The following is a 23,496-nucleotide window of genomic DNA, read 5'->3' as shown; positions in this document are numbered from 1 at the left end:
GTGAGTGATCGCTTGAATAAATTCTGCGCTTGTAAATATATTAGGTTTGAGAAATGTAATAAACACAGAGAAATATACGGAAGACTGGAGCGATGAGCCAGAATAGCAAAAGTATTGAGGAGGATTCTCAACGGCAGACTGGGTCGTGCCATCGGAGATCATTTTTGTGTTTTGAATTTTTTGTAAACGAATGAAGCTGGAACAATAAGGAACGGGGATTAGAGGCTGGAACCAGTATAAAACACATACGCAAAAAGACACACCTCTGCCCACGGGGTCTACATGAACCAATCAGATGCCTCCGGTTATTTTTGGTGGCAGACTTCTGAAGCTCTCGTTACCGTGCCGACGAGAGGCTGGCTTTCAGCATCGATGAGACCCTCAGGGGGGCCATTCCCTTCTTCTGGTCACGTCTACCCTCCCCTAGGCACCACCACCTTCCCACCTCTACTCCACCCTGCCTTCCTCACCTCCACCTTAACCTCTATCCTGCCTCCCTAACCTCCACCTTAACCTCTATCCTGCCTTCCTCACCTCCACCTTAACCTCTATCCTGCCTCCCTCACCTCCACCTTAACCTCACCTCCACCTTAACCTCTATCCTGCCTCCCTCACCTCCACCTAAACCTCTATCCTGCCTTCCTCACCTCCACCTTAACCTCTATCCTGCCTTCCTCACCTCCACCTTAACCTCTATCCTGCCTCCCTCACCTCCACCTTAACCTCTATCCTGCCTCCCTCACCTCCACCTTAACCTCTATCCTGCCTCCCTCACCTCCACCTTAACCTCACCTCCACCTAAACCTCTATCCTGCCTTCCTCACCTCCACCTTAACCTCTATCCTGCCTTCCTCACCTCCACCTTAACCTCTATCCTGCCTTCCTCACCTCCACCTTAACCTCTATCCTGCCTCCCTCACCTCCACCTTAACCTCTATCCTGCCTTCCTCACCTCCACCTTAACCTCTATCCTGCCTCCCTCACCTCCACCTTAACCTCTATCCTGCCTCCCTAACCTCCACCTTAACCTCTATCCTGCCTCCCTCACCTCCACCTAAACCTCTATCCTGCCTCCCTCACCTCCACCCTCACCTCAACCCACCTCCATCAGGGAGCGATGCCCTCATCCAGGAGATCACCTGCACACCACCATGTCTCCCCGAGCGGTTTAGGCCCAATCCCATTTCTACCCCTTCCCCTTACCCCTCCCCCTTGTTTTGAAGGGGTAAGGGGAAGGGGTAAGAGGAAGGGGTAAGTGGTAGAAATGGGATTGGGCTTTAGGCCCAATCCCATTTCTACCACTTACCCCTCCCCCTCCCCCTTCCCCCTTCCCCCTTACCCCTTCAAAACAAGGGGGGAAGGGGGAAGGGGTAGAAACGGGATTGGGCCTTAATGTTGCTGCCCACCTCCTGGCCCACAGGCCGGGGGGGGGGCGGCCTCGCTGGGGGGCCTTCAGAGTAATGCCCCCACTTCACTCAGGGGTTAGTATTATTGGATGGCAGAGGAGTGGGGGGGGAGCAGCCGGCAACAATTTTCTAATAACAGTACATTACACTTATTATGGGATGGAAACAGAGGGTTAGGGAGAGGGGGTGGAAAGACTGCTGGAATCAAAACGACATAATGATGGATAAATGATGATTATCAGGGATGGACAGAGAGAATGAGCGAAAGGGAGAATGACAGAGGGTATGATAATGATAAATAATATAATGATACAGATAAACTAAGAGAAATGTGTGTGCGTGTGTGTGTATGTATGTGTGTCGTGCGTGCGTGCGTGGTGCGCGCGTGCGTGTGTGTTTGTTGCGTGTGTCTTTGTGTGTGTCTGTGTGTGCGTGCGTGTCTGGGCGCGTGTGTCTGGGTGCGATTGTCTGTGCGCGAGTATCTGGCCGTGTCTCTGTGTGTGCGCGTGTGCGTGCGCGCGCGCGTTTCAATCCTCTCTCTACATCTGCACATCCTCGGCCCAGCTCCAGCTTCCGTCCGAGTTCACTTTACAAACGTCTGAACGGTGGCAGACCGCCTCACCTGGCACTTCCCCCTCCACACCGAAGTACTCTCTCCCTTTGAGCGGGGAACCATTGTCCTCGCCACAGCCCACACACCCCCCAGTGTAAGAACAGACCAGAGGAAGTCCAGGCTGGCCGCAGTCCCTGTGGATTTATCACCGTAATGGACCGGCAGAAAGTTGCTACGGCTGCAGTCTGCGGGCGAAAGCACAGTCTCACCGCACATTTCAGGAGTGACGCAGCGACTTTCTGTGCTTGTCTGAGCACCCGCGGGCTGGCATCGAACCCACGGCCTTCCCGAACAGCCTACCGTAGTGCAGACGCATTCAGCTGGAAATGTTTCTGCGGCGCGTTTGATAAGAAAGGGTTGGAGAGCCCAGCTGGTGCTCAACAGTGTTTGGCTTCATTCTTTAGCGCGCATCTCACCGGTCAGGGCCTCACGTCCACCCATTCATACGCACATTCATGCACACATTAATTCACCCATTCATACACATATTCATGCATTCATTTATTCAGTCATCCGTACACAAATCCATGCACACATTTATTCAGTCATCCATACACACATCCATACACACATTCATTCAGTCTTCAATTTAGTCTTTCATTCATACACAAATTCAGTTTTTCATGCGCACATTCATTCAGTCATTCACACACATTCCTACAACCATTCATTCATTCATTCATTCATACTGAACCTTCATTCACTCATTAATTGACACATTCGCCCACCGACGGCGGTGTCTCCCATGCAGGACTACAGCCAGCTGGCCAGGAGCACTTGGGGGGCTGTTGCTCAGGGACACCTCGGCACTCAGCTGGGAAAAGAAATGTAAAAGGTGCCACCCCAGCTGACTGGCAACCCATACTGGGAGACTCGCTCAAAGGTTCTGCCCACGGCTAAAAGCATCTGGGCGTGAATTTGGTTCTTCCAAGTATTTAGGCAACAATCCCATTTCTACCCCTTACCCCTTCCACTTACCCCTCCCCCTTGTTTTGAAGGGGTAAGGCGAAGGGGTAAGGGGAAGGAGTACGGGGTAGAAATGGGATTGGGCCTCATTCTCTCTTTTCACCTTGTTCATTACTGAACCAGCGGCAGCAGCAACAGCAATGCCTGCTGGGTAATTAACGCCAGGTGCATGGCCCTTGAAGTCTGCTGGCGCCTCGTTATGACAACAAGGAGGAGAGTCATTTAGTTGTGTGAGTAGCTCATCGCTCAGACCGCTGTCCTGCGTTCTCTAGCCTGGTCCCTCAGCTGGAGAGACCGTCCCCACTGTGTGTGTGTGTTCCAGAATAAAACATTAGAACATGATGTATACGTTACATCCTTTAAGGCATTTGTGTGTGAGTGCGCATTTGTGTGAGATTGCTTGTAAACGCACGCTTGTGTCAGTGTGTGTGCTTCTTGTGCGTGTGTGTGTGTGTATGAGTTTGTGTAAGTTGACGTTTGCGCGTGCGTGCGTGCGTGTTGGAGGTTTCAATACTATACTTGATTGCATTCCTTCTGAGTAATAACCCTCTACTCTATCCTCTATCCCCACCCCCCTCCCTCCCTCTCCCCTCATCACCCCCCTCCCTCCCCCTTCTCCTACAACCCTCTCTTCCCTCCTCACCCTCTCCCCCCCTCCCTCCCTCTCCCCTCCTCCCCCCTCTCTTCCCTCCTCCTCACCCCCTGGGTGGAGTAATACAATATAATTTCAGCTGTAACACTCGCAGCCGCTCAATAACAGACGTTGATTAATCACAGCGCTAGGGGCCCAGCGCTAACGCTAGGAGCTAACGGCCCCTGGAGGAAGTGGCTGTGGGTGGCGGCTCCTGGCGCCGCGACGCCGGAGACGCCGCCGCGCAGAGCGGGGAGCCGGGGGACCGCTAGCACGTCGTGCTCCGCTGCAGTCGTCAGCCGTCTAAAAATAGCTGCGCCGAGGTTAGCGAGCGCTAGGGAGGAGGCAGTGGTGGAGTTAGCGAGCAGTAGGGAGAAACTAGCGCTCAGGTTAGCGAGCGCTAGGGAGGAGGCGGTGGTGGAGTTAGCGAGCGCTAGGGAGGAACTAGCGCTCAGGTTAGCGAGCGCTAGGGAGGAGGGGGCGCTGAGGTTAGGGAGCGCTAGGGAGGAGGCGGTGGTGGAGTTAGCGAGCGCTAGGGAGGAGGCGGTGGTGGAGTTAGCGAGCGCTAGGGAGGAGGTGGTGGTGGAGTTAGCGAGCGCTAGGGAGGAGGCGGTGGTGGAGTTAGCGAGCGCTAGGGAGGAGGCGGTGGTGGAGTTAGCGAGCGCTAGGGAGGAGGCGGTGGTGGAGTTAGCGAGCGCTAGGGAGGAGGTGGTGGTGGAGTTAGCGAGCGCTAGGGAGGAGGCGGTGGTGGAGTTAGCGAGCGCTAGGGAGGAGGCGGTGGTGGAGTTAGCGAGCGCTAGGGAGGGGGCAGTGGTGGAGTTAGCGAGCGCTAGGGAGGAGGCGGTGGTGGAGTTAGCGAGCGCTAGGGAGGAGGCGGCGCTGAGGTTAGCGAGCTCTAGGGAGGAGGCAGGGATGAGCCTGAGAGTAGGCCTATACTTTGCATTATGACAAAGCAGAGAGGTGGTTTGAATATGGTGCAAGTTTTGAGGAGTTGCACTGCATGACTAGCGCTATTCACCTCGAGAAACCACTTAGCAGCTCTTGACGGATCACACTGCGACATTACTCTAGTGGGTTTATTCAATTACCAACCCGATGGCATGATTAATAGGTAGCGCTTCTTGGTCTCTTCATTCTATGGACCCCCCTGCCATGGCCTCCAGCGTGGTAACTCAATCCTGGGGAGAACCCTGGAACGTTTCAGTTCAGTTTAACGTCCGTCGCTGTCGTCGGTCCCGCTGATTTTCACACAAGGCTCGTGCTACCACAGACTTCGAATTTTGTTCTCAAGCCCGACCACAAGACGAACGAAGGGGAACTCTGTGAACCTTTGTCATTCTGACGGTGGCTGCCGGCTCCTCGACTGAAGCGTGGGCGGGCTGCGTCCCCTGACTGGGGGCCCATATCGTACATGTTTAGATCTCGTCCCCGGGATATCACTGGGGTATTCAGACCCTGTGTGACCCAACCTTCTACCGGCGGTCCTGAAGTGAGATTCGCAATCCTCAAATTAAAAGGATGAATATGAAAAATCAAACACGCACACAAACACAAACAAAAACACACACATTCAAACAAACACAGGCACACACGTTATTACAAGGGTATGTTATGAGATTCTTCGGGGATAAGCCCATCATAATTAGTTGTAATGCGGGAATGCATTAAAGTCATAATGCGTGAAAACAATATAATATAGAACATAGCAACCAAAATATAGAGAGAGAGAGCGAGCGAGCGAGCGAGAGAGAGACGGGGGGGTTGTATGGGCCCCCTGGTGATAACGGTCATCACCCCCCTCTCACTCTGTCACCATGGAGACCAGGGACTGGCAGAGGAACAGATGCACGCAGACAAACACACACACACACAGACACAAACACACTCAAATTGACCTAAAGTTTGTGTGTTTTTGTGTGTGTGGGTGTGTGTGTGTGTGTGTGTGCCAGTCTTCAGTCTACGAGCTATCTTGTCCTCGTCAATGCAGTTCAGACTGGAGATAGAAACTCTGTGTGAAAATGTGTTTGGCATGTGTGTATGTGCATACGTGTGTGTGTGTGTGTGTGTGTGTGTGTGTGTGTGTGTCTATTTGTCTGTGACTGCCTTAATGTTAAGGGTGTGTGTGTGTGTTTTGTGTTTGGAGAGGGAGGAATAAAGTGGGTCATTTTTCCCTCTTAACTCGAGCAGTTTATTATTTATCAGATAAAGAACAGAATGGAGGAAAGGTTCCTTGTCTCCTCTCTCTCTCTCTCTCTCTCTCTCTCTCTCTCTCTCTCTCTCTCTCTCTCTCTCTCTCTCTCTCTCTCTCTCTCTCTCTCTCTCTCTCTCTCTCTCTCTCTCTCTCTCTCTCTCTCTCTTCTCTTCTCTCTTTTCTCCCATTACCACATGCCTCAACACACACGCACACACACTAACATACTGAAGTCATACAAAATGTGTTGCAGTCACGCAACAATAAATGGGTAGATGGACTAACACGGACAGACCAGGGAGACGCTTTATTTTCTATAGATTATTAAAGGAATGCAAATTAAAGTATGACCAGAGCGCCAACGCACAGACTCAGCATGCAGGTATTAACCAGGCACAAAATAAGAGCAGTCAATCATCAATTATACATATGCTGCTTTCCTCTGTTAGAGACACACACACACACAGGCACACACGCACACATTTAACCCATCTACTAAAAACATGAACATGTGCACACACAGACATACACACAAACACACGCACACCCACCCACACACACACACACAAACACACACCAGTGTGTGACTTTCATATCCACCTGCTTTCATCTTTCATTCACACTCACTTGTGTGTACACACACACACACACACACACACACACACACACACACACACACACACACACACACACACACACACACACACACACACACACACATAAACACACACACACACACTCTCTCTCTCTCTCTGGTGCACACACACACACTCTGGTGCACACATACACAAACTCTGGTGCAGCATGCACACACACACAGACACACACACAAACACACACACACACTCTGGTGCACACACACACACACACACACACTCTGGTGCACACACACACACACACACACACACTCTGGTGCACACACACATACACACACCACACACACTCTGGTTCACACACACACACACACTCTGGTTCACACACACACACACACACACACACACACACACACACACACACACACACACACACACACACACACACACACACACACACACACACACACACACACACACACACACACACACACACACACACACACACACACTCCTGTTCATTACTAAGGTAGGAGCGGCACGGAAACCTCGACACAGAAACAGCGGAGAGTGGCGGAGAGCTGACGGGAAGTGGAATTGAAATCGGTGCGAGAGACGCAGAACGCATCAGACCGGGCCGGGCTGCCACCGTGTTACGGTGCACACTATGGGGGTGGGGGTTGTCATGGTAATTATGAATTCACTCGGAGGGGGTTTGTGTCCTTAATGACGAACCAGACCTTAGAAATAACTAAACATTGGTTTCAGTTCTATTTTTGGATGGCGTTGCTTCAGAGGAAGCATCTGACACATAAAAGGATGTTTTAATATCCACGGCGCAGAGCTGTGTGAGCAGTCAGGGGAAAGAGAAATGTACATCCTCTACTGTATCTGGATTGGTGTCGACTGCTATCGACTGTATCTCTACTCTACTCTATTTCTACGGATCTCTACAATATCCATACTGTTCTCTACTGCCGTGGGCTCTCTCTCTCTCTCTCTCTCTCTCTCTCTCTCTCTCTCTCTCTCTCTCTCTCTCTCTCTCTCTCTCTCTCTCTCTCTCTCTCTCTCTCTCTCTCTCTCTCTCTCTCTCTCTCTCTCTCTCTCAGACCCTGCAGGCCGGTCCTATGTGTTCCACGTGTATCATCTTCAACCATGTACCGATGCGTTCATTATGGGGGCAGATCTCCCCTCCTGGGGGGCCGGGGGGAGCCCCCCAGGAGGGGTTTAGCTCGGCGGCGTGGGACCGCGGCTAGCCACCAGCTAGGCTCTGGCTTCTATATTTAGCAGCTCTGAACGCAGCCCCAAAACAACAAGGAGTTGATCCTGCTCTGGTCGGAGAAACAACAGCTAGTGGGACACACACGCACGCACACATGCACACACACACACACACATGCACGCCCACACACACGCACATGCACTGCCACACACACACGCACGTGCATGCCACACACGCACGCACAAGCAAGCCCACACACATGCATGGCCACACACACGCACCCACATGCACGCACACACAAACACGCCCGCACACACATGCACACAATTAACAAATATTAACCTCCTCTAGGGTAGTTGAGCCTTGAAGGTCTACTAAAGCTTAACATGGACCGGGTAGTTAGGGTGAGTTAACTACAGGTCTAGAAGGACCGGGTAGTTAGAGTGAGTTAACTACAGCTTAACATGGACCGGGTAGTTAGAGTGAGTTAACTACAGGTCTAGAGGGACCGGGTAGTTAAAGTGAGTTAACTACAGCATAACATGGACCGGGTAGTTAGAGTGAGTTAACTACAGGTCTAGAAGGACCGGGTAGTTAGAGTGAGTTAACTACAGCTTAACATGGACCAGGTAGTTAGGGTGAGTTAACTACAGGTCTAGAGGGACCGGATAGTTAAAGTGAGTTAACTACAGCTTAACATGGACCGGGTAGTGAGAGTGAGTTAACTACAGCTTAACATGGACCGGGTAGTTAGGGTGAGTTAACTACAGGTCTAGAGGGACTGGGTAGTTAAAGTGAGTTAACTACAGCTTAACATGGACCGGGTATTTAGAGAGGGAGATAACTACAGCTTAACATGGACAGGGTAGTTAGAGTGAGTTAACTACAGGGCTACAGGGCCCGGGTAGTTAACTACAGTTTAACATGGACAGGGTAGTTAGACACAAGGAGAGGAGACAGTATTGTGGCATGGGACTGTGGGCATGTTTGTTTAAATAGAGTAGTATATATATATATATATATAAAGATACATATATAAAGATTGGCAATATTTCTATGTCGCTCCACATTATTGCTCTCGCTCTCACACATTCACAGTGTGTGTGGCTCTCTCTCTCTCTCACACACACACACATACACACATGTCCCCATAAGGCAAACGTGTGATGGTCTGATATGACAGCTGGGCGAGGGGTGAAGGTGGGTTTGTGGGTCCAGCAACACATCCAAGCCTGCCAGAGACACACACACACACACACACACACACACACACACACACACACACACACACACACACACACACACACACACACACACACACACACACACACACACACACACACACACCCTTCAGCGCGGGCAGCATGCCTTGAATACAGTCAGCCATCTTACTCATTTCCTATTTATTTATCTGTCATGTTTGTTGAATGACAGAGAGAGAGAGAGCGAGCGAGAGAGAGAGAGAGGAGAGAGAGGGAGCACCAACCCTCCATGCTTGCTTTAATCCCGACAGATAATGAACAGAGCCGGCTGAGCGCTCTCCGACACGTTCCACGGTTGGCTCATGACAGCGTTGGACGTCTTTCCCACTGAAGAGGAGCCGGAAGACCAGAGAAACACAGAGATACAGGAGGAGGAGGCGAGACACAGGAGGAGGCGGACACAGGAAGATGAGGAAAAGGAGGAGGTCAAAGTGCCCTTACAACCAAACTCCGTTCTAGAACTAAGGCTCACATCTCTCCCTCTCTCCCTCTCTCCCTCTCTCTCTCCCTCTCTCCCTCTCTCCCTCTCTCTCTCCCTCTCTCCCTCTCTCCCCCTACATGCATGGTATGTATTTTTATGATCCGTTATCTTAACAAGGTCTAACCACTTAACTTAACAGAATTATCTTAATGAGGTCTTGTTAAGATAAAGATTAATAATATACAAAACCTTGAATAAAATATAGACCATGAAATAATAATCAGTGTGGTTGGAGGAATATTATCTCAAAGCAGTTATTAATATTCATAATATATTTAGTTGCATTATATTTGTCACACATCCAGAGAGACATCACAGCTTCTTTCTGTCTTTATTAATAAGTAGATATACTATAGGTGTCAGAACAAATAGGTTGTGGGTCCAAACCCACAAAAAAACAACTCTAAGTCACTTCAGATGAAAGCATCTCCTTAATGTACATTTACATTAAGGGCATTTAGCAGACCCTTTATCCAAAGCGACTTACAATAAGTACATTTGTCAGAAGAAGGAGACACAATATATCCCTGTCAGAACAGTAAGGTTGTTCATAGAAACAAGGGCCAAGCACGAACAATCACTAGGTTAACCCATTCCCCGTACACAACAAAGAGAGCCAGGATAAGATAATAATAATAATAATAAAAATAATATATTAAACTTATACAGAGCTTTTCTAAATACTGAAAGATGCTTTACGGAGTGAACACAAAATAAAATAATTTAATAAGAACATATAAGTAAAAAGATAAAAAGATGAAATAGAATAAAATAAAATAGGTCGCTAGAAAACTAAAATAGGAAAACAAAACTAGGAATAGTTAAAAGGAGGACGGGGAGAGAAGGGGAGGAGGTTATTTGGTGAAAGCGATCTTGAAAAGGTGGGTTTGCTTCAAGATGCTCCTCAATTCTAAGCACTATTTGTGCGACACACAATAAATGTGTACTTCCTTAACGTAGCTTAGAAAGCTATTCCCACCGGCAGCGGTTCCTTTTCGAAGCGTCTGCTAACCAGTGAACGCGCCGCGGCCCAGAGAGCCGGGCCGTAATGCGGAGCGAGGCAGGTATACCACGGGTGTATCCGGGACTCCGCTCGTGGGTCCGGTGTGGCTGTGAGCCTCCTTAGAAGCACTGAGAAACACTAAGCCAGCAGATCGGGGGCTCCAGCAAAGTCAAAGAGGCCTGCTGCCGCTGCCTGTCCGCCCCTGGGCCCGCGGTGAGGATTCAAACACACAGAGGCTCGTTAAAATCCTCCTTAGCATTTCTGCTACACATTGATTAACAAAAGAGAGCGGGAACAAACGGCGTCGAGACTCTGCAGACTGAACCGGTAGCCAGCGGCGGGAGCTCAGGAAACGAGCTCAGGGAGTGCAGTTCACTAAAGAGGTCGTGTATCTGTGATGCTTCCACTCGGAGGCAGGAGGAACAAGGGATTCCGGGAAGGAAGCGGGGAAATGCATGGAGGGGAATGTATTCATCAGGGATACGCGCGGCATGGTGAGGAACACAGGCATTAGAGGCGGTCGGTAATTGGTCGTTGGCCGCGGTGGGCTCCCTTGTCAACAGATAGGAGACTCGGCGTGTAAAGGTATACCTTTCATTTATTCCCAGGCGCCTATCTCTTTATGTTGTCTTAATTGGTTTAAGTTTAAGAGATTATGAATTGGCCCAGACTGAGAGAGAGAGAGACAGAGAAAGAGAAAGAGAAAGAGAAAGAGAGAGAGAGAGAGAGAGAGACAGAGAGACAGAGAGACAGAGAGAGAAGGAGAGACAGAGCGAGAGAGAGAGAGAGACAGAGAGACAGAGAGACAGAGAGAGAAGGAGAGACAGAGCGAGAGAGAGAGAGAGACAGAGAGACAGAGAGACAGAGAGAGAGAGAGAGAGAGAGAGAGAGAGAGAGAGAGAGAGACAGAGAGACAGAGAGACAGAGAGAGAGAGAGAGAGAGAGAGAGAGAGAGAGAGAGAGAGAGAGAGAGAGAGAGAGAGACATTGACACCAGAGGGAGACAGCATGACAGACAGAGACAGAAGGAGACGGTGAATCATGAAAGGGTGAAGCGGTGGTTAAGTGCTTAGGGACGCAGGTTGTCTGAAGGGTTATTATTTATAATGTGAAGGACAAGACAGTTACAGGCGGACCGTGTCTCTACACCCCTCCTTCTGTCCCCCTCTGCTCCTCCTCCCTCCTCCTCCCCTCCTTCTGTCCCCTCCTCCTCCACCCTCCTCCTCCTCCCCTCCTTCTGTCCCCCTCTGCTCCTCCTCCCTCCACCTCCCCTCCTTCTGTCCCCCTCTGCTCCTCCTCCCTCCTCCTCCTCCCCTCCTTCTGTCCCCCTCTCCTCCTCCTCCCCTCCTTCTGTCCCCTCCTCCTCCACTCTCCTCCTCCTCCCCTACTCCTGTTTACTTCTCACTCCTGCCTCTCCTCTACTCCCCTCTCTACTCCTCCTTCTCTCTACGGTTCTCTTCCTGCCCTTCTCCTCCTCGACACCTTTGCTCCGTGCTACTCCTCCCCAGTGCTTCTCCCTACTCCTCTCTACTCCTCCTCTACTCTCAACTTCCTCCCCTTGTCCAAACTCCTCCTCGACTCCACCTCCACCTCTTCTCCTCCATTCCTTCCCTCCTCTCTACTCCTTCCTACTCCTCCTCTCTACTCCTTCTCCTCCTCCTCCTCCTCCTCCTCCTCCTCCTCCTCCTCCTCCTCCTCCTCCTCCTCCTCCTCCTCCTCCACCAGTCTCTGTGTTGTCTGGCCAGAGGCTGGTGGTGATACTGGTACATAACGAGCAGAGATGAGAAGGGGCACAACATCACTAGACGCTACTCATCTTTTGAAAATAGCTGTTGCCTGACAATATATTTTTGACACTCAATTATAAGAGCAAGAACAATGGCGCGTTGGACAAATGAATCAGACAGTGTCTGATCGGAATGACGGCCAATCAGAGGCCTGTCATGTCTAGAACAGCGAATCAGAGAGAAGCCAATTAAAGAACGACCAATCGAAAAACAACCAGAGAAATACGAACGCTTGATCAAAGTTAACTTAAAGTGCACCCTTGACACCTGCCAATTGCGGCATGATACAATAATTTAAAGGCACGTTAAGGGGAAAGGTGTGATCATTTAAAAGCTCGTTATGGCCGGAGTGGCAGATGTGCAGGCTCCGCCTCCTGTGACGTCATCTCATTGATAAACTTGCAGTCCTCCTGCAAGTTGCAGTGCCTATGCACATTTCAATAATGCTAATAGGCAATATTTGTGGAGTGCAGCTGGGTCTTGCCAAAGGGTACTCGATCACACACTTTTATTATCATAAAGTACACAATAAACGGAGCAATGAAACTTCAAACAGACACACACACATGTATATACAGACATACACAGACACATATTCCAATCACACACACACACTAAGACACAAACGCACACAGATTTTCCACCTCATCAATTTTGTCTTTAGCCATTCTGCTTTATCTATGGAAAACATATGCACACAATCATTCACTCTCTAACACACACACACACACACACACACACACACACACACACACACACACACACACATCGACACACACACACACACACACACACACACACATCCACACACACACACACACACACACACACACATCGACACACACACACACACACACACACACACTCCCTGCCTGCCAGCATGGTGTGTGTGTGTGGGGGGGGGGGTCCCTGTGTTAGAGACTAAAGGTCAGGAGGATTTAATGAGGCTTCAGTTAGGGAACATGAATTATTCACCAACATCCAGAAACAGCCGAACATCTATAGACCATCTGTATACCATCTATAGACCATCTGTAAACCATCTATAGACCATCTAGAGACTCATCTAGAGACTCTATATAGACCATCTATAGACCATCTGTAAACCATCTATAGACTCTCTATAGACCATCTAGAGCAGGGGTCTCAAACTCGCGGCCCGAGGGCCAATTGAGGCCCACGGGATGATATTTTGTGGCCCCCTACTTGGCATCAAAGTTTAGTGTTCGTGCGGCCCGCGCGTTGTTGTCAAACGCACATTTTTTGCTGAGTCGCTTGCCACGCTTTTTTATCACTTGTGATAGGGTGACCAGATGGGACAGTCACAATTTTGAGTTGCGTGTCCTGAGTCCCGTCAAACGCCAAAGAACGCAAAAAATGTCCTGGTTTCCACCAACGACAATGAAATGTCCCCTGTTGTCAGCGATTACATAGCCACCGTGATCTAATTATAGCCCGATCATTAACTTAGATTGGGTCAGTTGTTCTACTTTCTTCTGTGTAATACTTGATGTGGCCTAGCCTTACCCAGACTCTACCTCCAGCGGCCCCCAGGTAATTTGAGTTTGAGACCCCTGATCTAGAGACTCATCTAGAGACTCTATATAGACCATCTGTAAACCATCTATAGACCATCTATAGACCATCTAGAGACTCATCTAGAGACTCTATATAGACCATCTATAGACCATCTGTAGACCATCTATAGACTCTCTATAGACCATCTAGAGACTCATCTAGAGACTCTATATAGACAATCCATAGACCATATGTAGACTCATCTAGAGACTCTCTGTAGACCAGGGATGGGCAACTTTCATGATAAAGAGGGCCACATTTTTCATCATAACCATCGGAGGGCCACATGACTGCACACTTCAACTAAACGTGAGCTGAGAGAAGCTACACAATTTTGAATTTGGTAGATATGATTTCCTGTATTCTGGTGCATTTTGGGGATGGCCATTACCTAGAAAATCATCCAGAATCATAACCTATGTACGGTATGTTAATTGAACCAACATACATTCATTTCATGTTTTCCATGCTCAAACAGCCACATGAATGGTCAGTATTTTTATCAGTGCAAAGGGCTCACATACATCATCATTCAATGAAGTCAAAAAACTGAAAAACAGTGGCCCAACATTAAGTGCAACAACTCAATGAACTCAAACCCAACAAGCAGTTGTAGTAGTTGTAGTGGCGACTTAAGTGGATATCTTTAATGACTGATATCGCTTCTAAGCAACCTAGACGCATGGGTTTTCCTTCGAATTCTATGAATTCTTCTCATCTTTCTTGAACGAGTTTTCTGTAACTCGATAAATTATTATTATTCTTTTTTTTTTAAATTATTATTATTATGTGCGGGCCTGACTGAGTGAGGATGCGGGCCGCACTGAGTGAGGACGCGGGCCGCCAGTTGCCCATCCCTGCTGTAGACCATTTAAAGACCATCTAGAGGTCAGTGTGTGTGTCTGTGACTTTGTGTGAGTGTGTGTGTTTGTGACTTTGTGTGTGTGTGTGTGTGTGTGTGTGCGTCCTACCCGCTTGCGGAGGTTGCAGGTGAGGATGAGGTTGCGGGAGAAGGAGTTGGCGAAGGCGGTGTAGAAGTCGAGCACCTTGAGCAGCGCCTCCCTCTTGATGACGTGCAGGTCGCAGTAGGTCAGCGCACGCACGTTGGCACACGCATGGGCCAGGGTGGTCTCCTTCCAGAACACATCTCCAAACACATCACCTTTACCTGGGGAGAGGGGGGAGGGAGCGAGAGCGAGAGCGAGAGGAGGGGTGAGAGGGAGAGAGAGAGAGAGAGGAGGGGTGAGAGGGAGAGAGAGACCGAGAGGGAGGGGGGAGAAAGAGAGAGAGGAGGAGGTTGGGGAGTTTTAAAGCTCAGGTTTATTTCTGTGTTTATGACCTTTAACATAGTGACGATCGGAAAGACCTTTATCACAGTGTTAACGTTAGTCTTTCATCATACAGACTCACAGTGATGAGTGTCAGACTGACGCTGTGAGAAAGGGAAGACTAGCTGTGATAAAGACCCGTCGATCAAATGATTCAGAGCGGGTCTAATTGCATTCGACGGCCAATCAAAGACCAGTCAAGTTTAGAACAGCGAATCAAAGAGAAGCCAATTAAACAACAGTGAATCAAATAGAAGCTAATAAACAAACGACCAATCGAGAATTGCAACCAATCAGAGGAAAAAGAATACTGCATACTGTGGAGGTCTGATACCTCCTCGGTGTGAGGTTAGAGGTCTGACACTGCCTCGGTGTGAGGTTAGAGGTCTGACACTGCCTCAGTGTGAGGTTAGAGGTCTGACACTGCCTCAGTGTGAGGTTAGAGGTCTGACACTGCCTCAGTGTGAGGTTAGAGGTCTGACACTGCCTCACTGAGGTTAGAGGTCTGACACTGCCTCAGTGTGAGGTTAGAGGTCTAATACTGCCTCAGTGTGAGGTTAGAGGTCTGACACTGCCTCAGTGTGAGGTTAGACGTCTAATGCTGCCTCACTGTGAGGTTAGAGGTCTGACACTGCCTCAGTGTGAGGTTAGAGGTCTGACACTGCCTCACTGTCAGGTTAGAGGTCTGACACTGCCTCACTCTGTGTGCGATTAAAGAGGTCTGCTTTAATCCGCTGTCCCTAGCAACAGTCCAACCTGGCCCTGGTCCTTAGCAACAGAGCCAGCTCCTTCCTCTCGTGATGATCAGAGATTCACGGAGGTGACGGCAGCAGGTGGGAAGAGGGGAGAAGGGAGATGGGATACAGGGCTAGTTAGACCTTCTGATCGTTTGATTGGTGGAGCAGTGAGCAGACCAGCCGTGGGATTGGTTGACATGTTCATGGTGCGATTTTCCGAAGCAAGCAAGCCAAAACACACACGCACACAAGCGCACACACGCCGACCCCCCGTCCACCCACCTTCCCTTGGAGGGAGGGGGAGCTCAAAGAGAGAGTGTAATCCCCGATACCGCGTCCCTTACAACACGGGATGTGGTTCTGTTCCGACCTGCGATGATGACACGAGGCTGTGCTGCTCGTGAAGAGCTTCGGGAGATGAAGACGTGAAGACGATCGGGTGACATGAATGGAAGCAGCAGCGGAGAGATTCGAGGCGCCCCGGCGGCCCCGCCCTCCCTCCCCCCCCCCCGAGGGGAGCTGAGCGTTCGGCCCCGCCCCCCGGTAAACACGGGGCTCTCGGCTCATCACCGGCGGGGGCCCCGGCCATCTGGGCCCCACGACTGATGCAGAGCCAGCTCCCATCGCTAATGATCGCCGCCGGCAACAGATGAAAGCCCCCCGTCCGAACGTCGTGGTGCGAGAATCGCCATGGCAACGCCGCCATTAGATGCGCCGTCTCCCCCCCACCCCGGCGGCGTGACTCATCAGAAACAAAGCGGCGGGCGGATCGACCGCCGCGAGGGTGGCGTGCGCCGACGACACGGATATATGGCGCGCGTCCCCACTTCCTGTTTGTCCGACGGCCGACCCGGTCGTGAGCCAATAGGAAGGTGCCCGTGGAAGACCTGGGTCCCTCTCAGACTGACAGTGAAGAGGGAGAGAGTTACCGACTGAGTGGACTGTCAGCCACACAGCGAGTGAGTGAGTGAGTGAGTGAGTGAGTGAGTGAGTGAGTGAGTGAGTGAGTGAGTGAGTGAATTTGTGTGTGCGTGTGCGTTCCTGCGAGCGTGCATGTGAGTACGATGTGTTTGTGAGGGGGTGTGTGTGTGTGAGTGAGTGTGTATTTGAGTGTGTGTGTGAATATAACTTCTTGTGAGGGTGTGTGTGTGAGAGACTGCGTGTGAGTACGAGTGTGTGTGAGGGTGTGTGTGTTTGTAGATGAGGGTGTGAGTATAAGTGCGTGTGTCTGTTGGTGTGTGTGTGTGTGTGTGTGTGTGAGTGTGTGTGTGTTTGTACATGAGGGTGTGAGTATAAGTGCGTGTGTGTGTTTGTGTGTGTATGCGTGTGTTGTGCGTGTGTGTGTTTGTGTGTGTTTGTGTGTGTGAGGGTGTATGCGTGTGTCGTGCGTGTGTGTGTTTGTGTGTGTTTGTGTGTGTGAGGGTGTATGCGTGTGTCGTGCGTGTGTGTGAGCTATAGGTAGGCTGAGGGGGACGGGCGACGAGCGTGTCGGGGTCCGAGGCCCCACTGGTTTGCCGTCGGAGCCTCCGGTCTCTCCTTCGGGGCCAACGCGCCGTCGAGCCCCCCCAGAGGAAGGAAGCGGTGTGAAGAGGTTCTCCGGGGGCCGGACGGGGTTAGCGGGGTCCTCACAACAAGCGGCTCCGGGGCGTCAGCCTGCTGCTAAAAAACAGAGCTTGGCTCGACTAACCCTAACCCCGACAACAGCAGCAGCATCAGCACCTGCCCCTGAGCTGTGTGAGTGTGGAGGAAGGGAGTTGAATATGGTCTCTATCTCGTCACCACTCTGGTTCTCCACACCTCCCTGGGGGCCGTCGCTGCGGCCGCACCACCCCCCCCCCCCCCCCGCCCACCCCCAACATGAGCTCCGACAGCAGGCCTCGCCTGCGATGAGGTCCCTAGTGGTGGTGGAGCTTCTGGCCAATTACAGACCGGGGCTGAGGGATGTCATGCAAGCCTGCCGGGATATCACCTGAACCCCCCCCCCCCCCTCCCCCCGCCCCCGAACACACACACACACACACACACACACACACACACACACACACACACACACACACACACACACACACACACACACACACACACACACACACACACACACACACACACACACACACACACACACACACCAGCACCAGAAAGGTGGAGGTTAGGGTGGGTGGACGTGTGCTCTGTTGGTTGGTGCCGTGACTGAAAACCTGCCGTAGTAATACTGGTCCTTATCGCAGCCCGGACACCACCACTAACACACGCTGTAGCAGACGGCCGCTAGTTACAGTGATGGAGTAGGAGGTGGAGGAGGAGGAGGAGGAGGAGGGGGAGAAAGGAGGGGGAGAGAGGGGGAGGGGAGGGGGAGGAGGAGGAGGGGAGGGGGAGAAAGGAGGGGGAGGAGGAGAGAGGGGGAGGAGGAGAAGGAGACAGGGGAGGAGGTGGAGATATCAGTAGAGAAGGAGCCGGGGTGGGGAAGGAGAGAGGGGGAGGAGGCAAGGGGAGGAGAAGGGAAGAGGGGATGGGGGAGGAGGAGACAGGGAGGGAGGAACACGGAGAGGAGGAGGAGGACGAGAAGGAGAGAGGGGAGGAGGTGGAGAAGGAGGATGAATCGGAAGAGGAGGAGCAGGGGATGGTGAAGGAGAGTCGGCGGAAGAGGAGGAGGAGGAGGAGGAGGAGGAGGAGAGTCGGCGGACGAGGAGGAGAGTCGGCGGACGAGGAGGAGGAGGAGGAGGAGGAGGAGGAGGAGGAGGAGGAGGAGGAGGAGGGATTGCATTGGGCTGCAGCCCGGCGCGTGCCCTGTGAGGTCTGACTGTTGCTCCACGCTGACGTTATGTAATCATCAGATAGATGAGGGCGTCCGGAGGGACCTTTGGTTTGTATTAAAGGTCCACTTTCATTTTCCTTATCCAGGGTTCCCTGCCTTTGAACATGATTGTAAGTACATAAACAACACAAGAAAGATTCAGTTTAATCATTTTATCCCTCCAATGGATTTAGCAAGATTTGTATTTGATATTTGCTATTGGTCATAAATAATCCCTATCCGACACATCAATAATTGGGAAAGTACCAAAAAATACATTAAAACCATGAAACACCAAACTAAAATGAGTTGACGCTTTCAATAATTAAATGTGTTCCAGGCTCCTCGGTATGATGCCACTGTGAGTACTAGAGGCATGCTACTCAAAGCATGCTACTCAAAGTAACTAGTAGCACGCCTAAACACACCAGAGGCCCCAAGGTGACGGTAATCTCGGTTGTTTCCGTGTCTCTTGACTGTTAGCGTGGTACACCTCTTTTCGCTAGCCATTCAGCTTGAACCGCTCAGTGCTTACCACTCAGTGCTAGCCATGGCGCTAACAACTATGCTCTAACCGCTTGGTGCTAACAAGTCAGTGCTAACCACTCAGTGCTAGCCATGGTGCTAACAACTAAGCTCTAACCGCTTGGTGCTAACAAGTCAGCGCTTACCACTCAGTGCCAGAATTGGCGCTAACAACTAAAACTCCCCCCCCCCCAGCCTGTGGCTGCGCTGGATTTAGGAGTCCGAGGAAGGAAACCCAAACGCCGCCATGTTTGGGTGGATGATAGAGTTTGGATCGGGTTAGATTAAATAATCTCGGATATAAATAACAATAATCGGGTTAAATAACTTCACATGGTGTGTCTGGTGTGTTTCCAGCATTCGTAGTGTTGATCAGCAGATATATAGTCTGCCAAGACGTTGAGGTTGCTTAGCAATCAGAGACTCTGTCCATGCAAGTGAACGGAGCGTTCACTCTTCGTCATAACTATCAAACCAAACATCCTTCACATTCACCGAGCGAACATTATGAAAGTAAAATGCACATTTCTCGCTAGAAATGTTTCCATAAACGCATTTAATGGCGTAACTATGTTACTATTTCCACCCAGAATAAAGAAAGTTGCCGGCCGTGGCTGCCATGGACATGGCTGCGCTGGAGTCCGAGGTAGGAAACCCAAACGCCGCCGTGTTTGGGTGATAGAGTTTAGATCGGGTTAGATTAAATAATCTCGGATATAAATAACAATAATCGGGTTAAATAACTTCACATGGTGTGTCTGGTGTGTTTCCAGCATTCGTAGTGTTGATCAGCAGATATATAGTCCGCCAAGACGTTGAGGTTGCTTAGTAACCAGAGACTGTCGATGTAAGTGAACGGAGCGTTCCCTCTTCGTCATAACTATCAAACCAAACATCCTTCACATTCACCGAGCGAACATTATGAAAGTAAAATGCACATTTCTCGCTAAAAATGTTTCCATAAAAGCATTTAATGGCGTAACTATGTTACTATTTCCACACAGAATAAAGAAAGATGTCGGCCGTATGCTTCTGTCCAAGCTCACTACTCTCTGCCAGTGACGTCGGGTCAAGCTCAACGCTGATTGGCTATTGCGGCGCGTATGAGCGTAAAAAGTTCAATTTTTTTAACTCCTCGGGTATGCGCGTATGTACGCGCGTATATATACGCGCCTCATACGCCCCTAACGCGAGTAAAATGTTGCTTATACGCAAGTAACGCGTGTACGCGTATCATACGCGCGTAAACCAATGGTTCCCTATGGAAAAAATGGCGATTTTATACGCGAGGTACGCGAGGTACGCGTCTGGTGTGGCCGCACCTTAACACTTTTAAGCGCTAGCCGCTCAGCTCTAACCGCTCAGCTCTAACCATAGCACTGACGGCAAAGCTAGCGCACAAGGCTATCGGCTCAGCACTAATTACAGGGCTGCCCGCGCAGCACTGCGAACCAAAAGGTGCGTCAGCTCACCGGGCCAGAACATATTGCTGTGTGAATAGAAAAGCCCGCTTTAAGTCCCTGTCTCATAACCAGTCATGAATTATGGATAAAGAGATTAATCCACCCTGCGTCTCCTGAAAAACAAGATGGGAGGCGACTGAGGGCTTTGGTGGGGGTGGGCCATTAGACCATCAATAAATAAACCGGGAGAAGGAGGGAGGGGAGATGGGGCTCTCCGCGACGTCATTAACTCCACGAGACGGAGAAACGCAGATCTTTGGGCTTGGATGCAGAACACAGGTGTAAAGACAAGATGGTGGACTGAAGGATTTTGGCACATGAAAACGCAGATCTCGAGTTCCTAAACTCTCTGGATCAAGATGGAGGGATGGAAGTCAAGTGCATTTGCTGGGAGGTTTGGATAACCATGAGAAACGTAGAATAATATTGAATACTTCTTCCCCCTTCGAGTGGAACTTGAACAGCAGCAACAACAACGACATAAACCTCCACAGACTAGTGTGGTGGTACTAGTTCTGGTGTTTACAGTGCACATCTTCGTATCGGCCATCTGACTTTTAAACGAAGATGCACTTTTCTAAATTCAGGTCTCAGAAAGCAGAAATCACACTTTTAGGAACTAGGTCACGCCGGATGATTCAGAGTCACTCCACTCTGTGTTCTTCGAACGTTCTTCTAGCTCGTGAACCGCTTTGATTGCAGATGTCTGCTCAATGACTCAAAGCAGTCGATGTGTTGCGTATCAATAGGCTTTTGAGGATAAAACTGGTGGTAACGATAGTGTCTCGCTACATAAAGACATTGCTACCGAGGGAAGATGAATCTTGACTATCAAGGTATATTTCTCAGCCCTCTTTTATCTCCCACCAAACTCTGATATCCCATTCCACTAATTAGTCATTAACTCCCCGTCGCCCTTCCTGCTCCCCGATTGCAAGTGTGCTAATTGGTTATATCAGCGGCTTGTGATTGACAGGAATGACCCCCTGCTGTTTGAGCTCGCTAGGGTATCAGGTGAGTGGATTAGGTTCCACTCCAACCAGACCCGGTTCTACACACCCTGGACCCCGGCCTCAGTGTCCCCGGTCGGACTGCCCTCCTGGGTCTGTGTATGTGTCTGGGTATGTTTGTTGATTTGGATAAATAACGCGGGGAAAATTGTTGCTTCTTACAATTCAGAGTAGCATTTTAATTGCCAGGGCAGGTTATACAGAGATCAGTCGATCTCAAACAAACACTACAGTTGATACCTAATGTCCCAAACGTTTGCATGTAAATTATTTTTTGTTTGCTTCACAAACATGCTGGTATCCCACCATTCATGGCGCAGACACAATTCAGTTCCAAAAACTGTTGAGCAAACCCAGCAAGTGTTTTAATTCTACTATGTTTAACGAGTGTTTGGGGGTGTGTGTGTGTGTGTGTGTGTGTGTGTGTGTGTGTGCGTGTGTGCCTATGTGTGCGTGTGTGTGTGCGTGTCTGTGTATGTGTGTGTGTCTGTTCATTTCTGTGTGCTTGTATAGTTCTGTGCATGTCTGTGTGCTTCTGGCACACATGTTATTCCAAACTAGCAAGCAGTTACCTGGGTAACAGTAGACATAGCAACCAATTTCATCCATTTTTTTCGCAGCAAATTAGCAACACTAGTATCAATTAGCTAAAACGAGGAGGTCTAACGTGTTCAGTGGGAAACTCACTGGGACATCACAACTCACTTCAGTGAGAGTTAGGGAGCAGCATGTAACGAAAGCCCCCATAGTTAAACCCTGGTCTGCTCTGAACTTACTCCACCACAACTCACCCAGTGAGAGCTTAGGAGCAGAATGTAACACTGACAGCCCCCAGAGTTACACCCTGGTCTGCTCTGAACATACTCCACCACAACTCACTACAGTGAGAGTTAAGGAGCAGCTTTTAACAGCGCCCATAGTTACAGACTGGTCTGCTCTGAACATACTCCAACACGACTCACTCAGCGAGAGTTATGGAGCAGCATGTAACAGCGCCCATAGTTACACCCTGGTCGGCTCTGAATATAATCCACCAAAAGTCACTCTCACTCACTCACTCTGCTGGGCTTTTCTGGATATCGAACCAAGAAACAGCAAAAAAGGTAATAACCAAAAGAACGCCTCTTTCCTGGCATCCAGGTCTGGGGAACGCTGGGACTAAATGTAGCACCTCCTCGCCGAAGCTTTTGTGCCTCTTATTCTGGTTCCGGCCCAGGCAACCGAAAAGCAAATTAATAATATCTTGATTAGCAACAATGAATGAGTTAATGTCGCTGGAATCAACTCTGTGAGGGGTTATGAGTGTATATATAGAGCCAGCCAGTGTTATTTCCATTTGGAAAGACTCTGAATCTTACCAGCGGGTACAGAATGATTAAACTCTCTGAAGGAACAGAGGTTTGATTGAGAAACTTTCGGAAATACAGAGGCACTGTCTGACTCGCTCTCTCTCTCTCCATGTCTCCCTCCCTCTCTCTCCCTCCCCCTCCCTCCCTCCCTCTCTTCCCCTCCCTCCCTCCCTCCCTCCCTCTCTCCCTCTCTCCTGGATTTGCAAGTGGCTGAGATTGGAAACTTAATAAGGCTGCAGTTTGAGGGGGACACACACAAGCAGACACGCACACACGTTCATACTAACGTGCACACCAACAATGAAACAATGACAACAATACACGCACACACGCACGGAACCACACAATATACAACGTATTATATAGAATACAGAGAGGCGGGGGAGGGAGAGGGCGAGGGAGAGGGGGAGGGAGGGAGAGGGGGAGGGAGGAGAGGGTGGAAGAGAGATGAGGAGGGGAGAGTAAAGGGATTAGAGGGGAGTGAGGAGGAGGAGGTGGAAGGGGTAGGAGATGAAGAGTAGGGGGGGAGGAGAGGAGAAGGAGAAGAGAGGGGAACGA

General features: G+C 50.1%; 1 protein-coding gene across 1 annotated transcript in view; it reads right to left on the bottom strand.

Annotated features, from left to right (window-relative positions):
* Positions 1–23,496, bottom strand: part of kcnh5b (potassium voltage-gated channel, subfamily H (eag-related), member 5b) — a 43,948-nt gene that overhangs the window by 8,166 nt on the left and 12,286 nt on the right. The window contains exons 6-7 of the mRNA XM_056589787.1: positions 15,423–15,551; positions 14,704–14,900 (exon numbers count right to left, since the gene is read on the bottom strand). Coding sequence (XP_056445762.1) covers positions 14,704–14,900; positions 15,423–15,551 — 326 coding nt within the window. The remainder of the gene's footprint in view (positions 1–14,703; positions 14,901–15,422; positions 15,552–23,496) is intronic.

This window comes from Gadus chalcogrammus, chromosome 5 (assembly GCF_026213295.1).
Source record: "Gadus chalcogrammus isolate NIFS_2021 chromosome 5, NIFS_Gcha_1.0, whole genome shotgun sequence".
Lineage (NCBI taxonomy): Eukaryota > Metazoa > Chordata > Actinopteri > Gadiformes > Gadidae > Gadus > Gadus chalcogrammus.
Note: the sequence above shows the minus strand (reverse complement) of the source record. Positions and strands in the feature narration are given on the sequence as shown.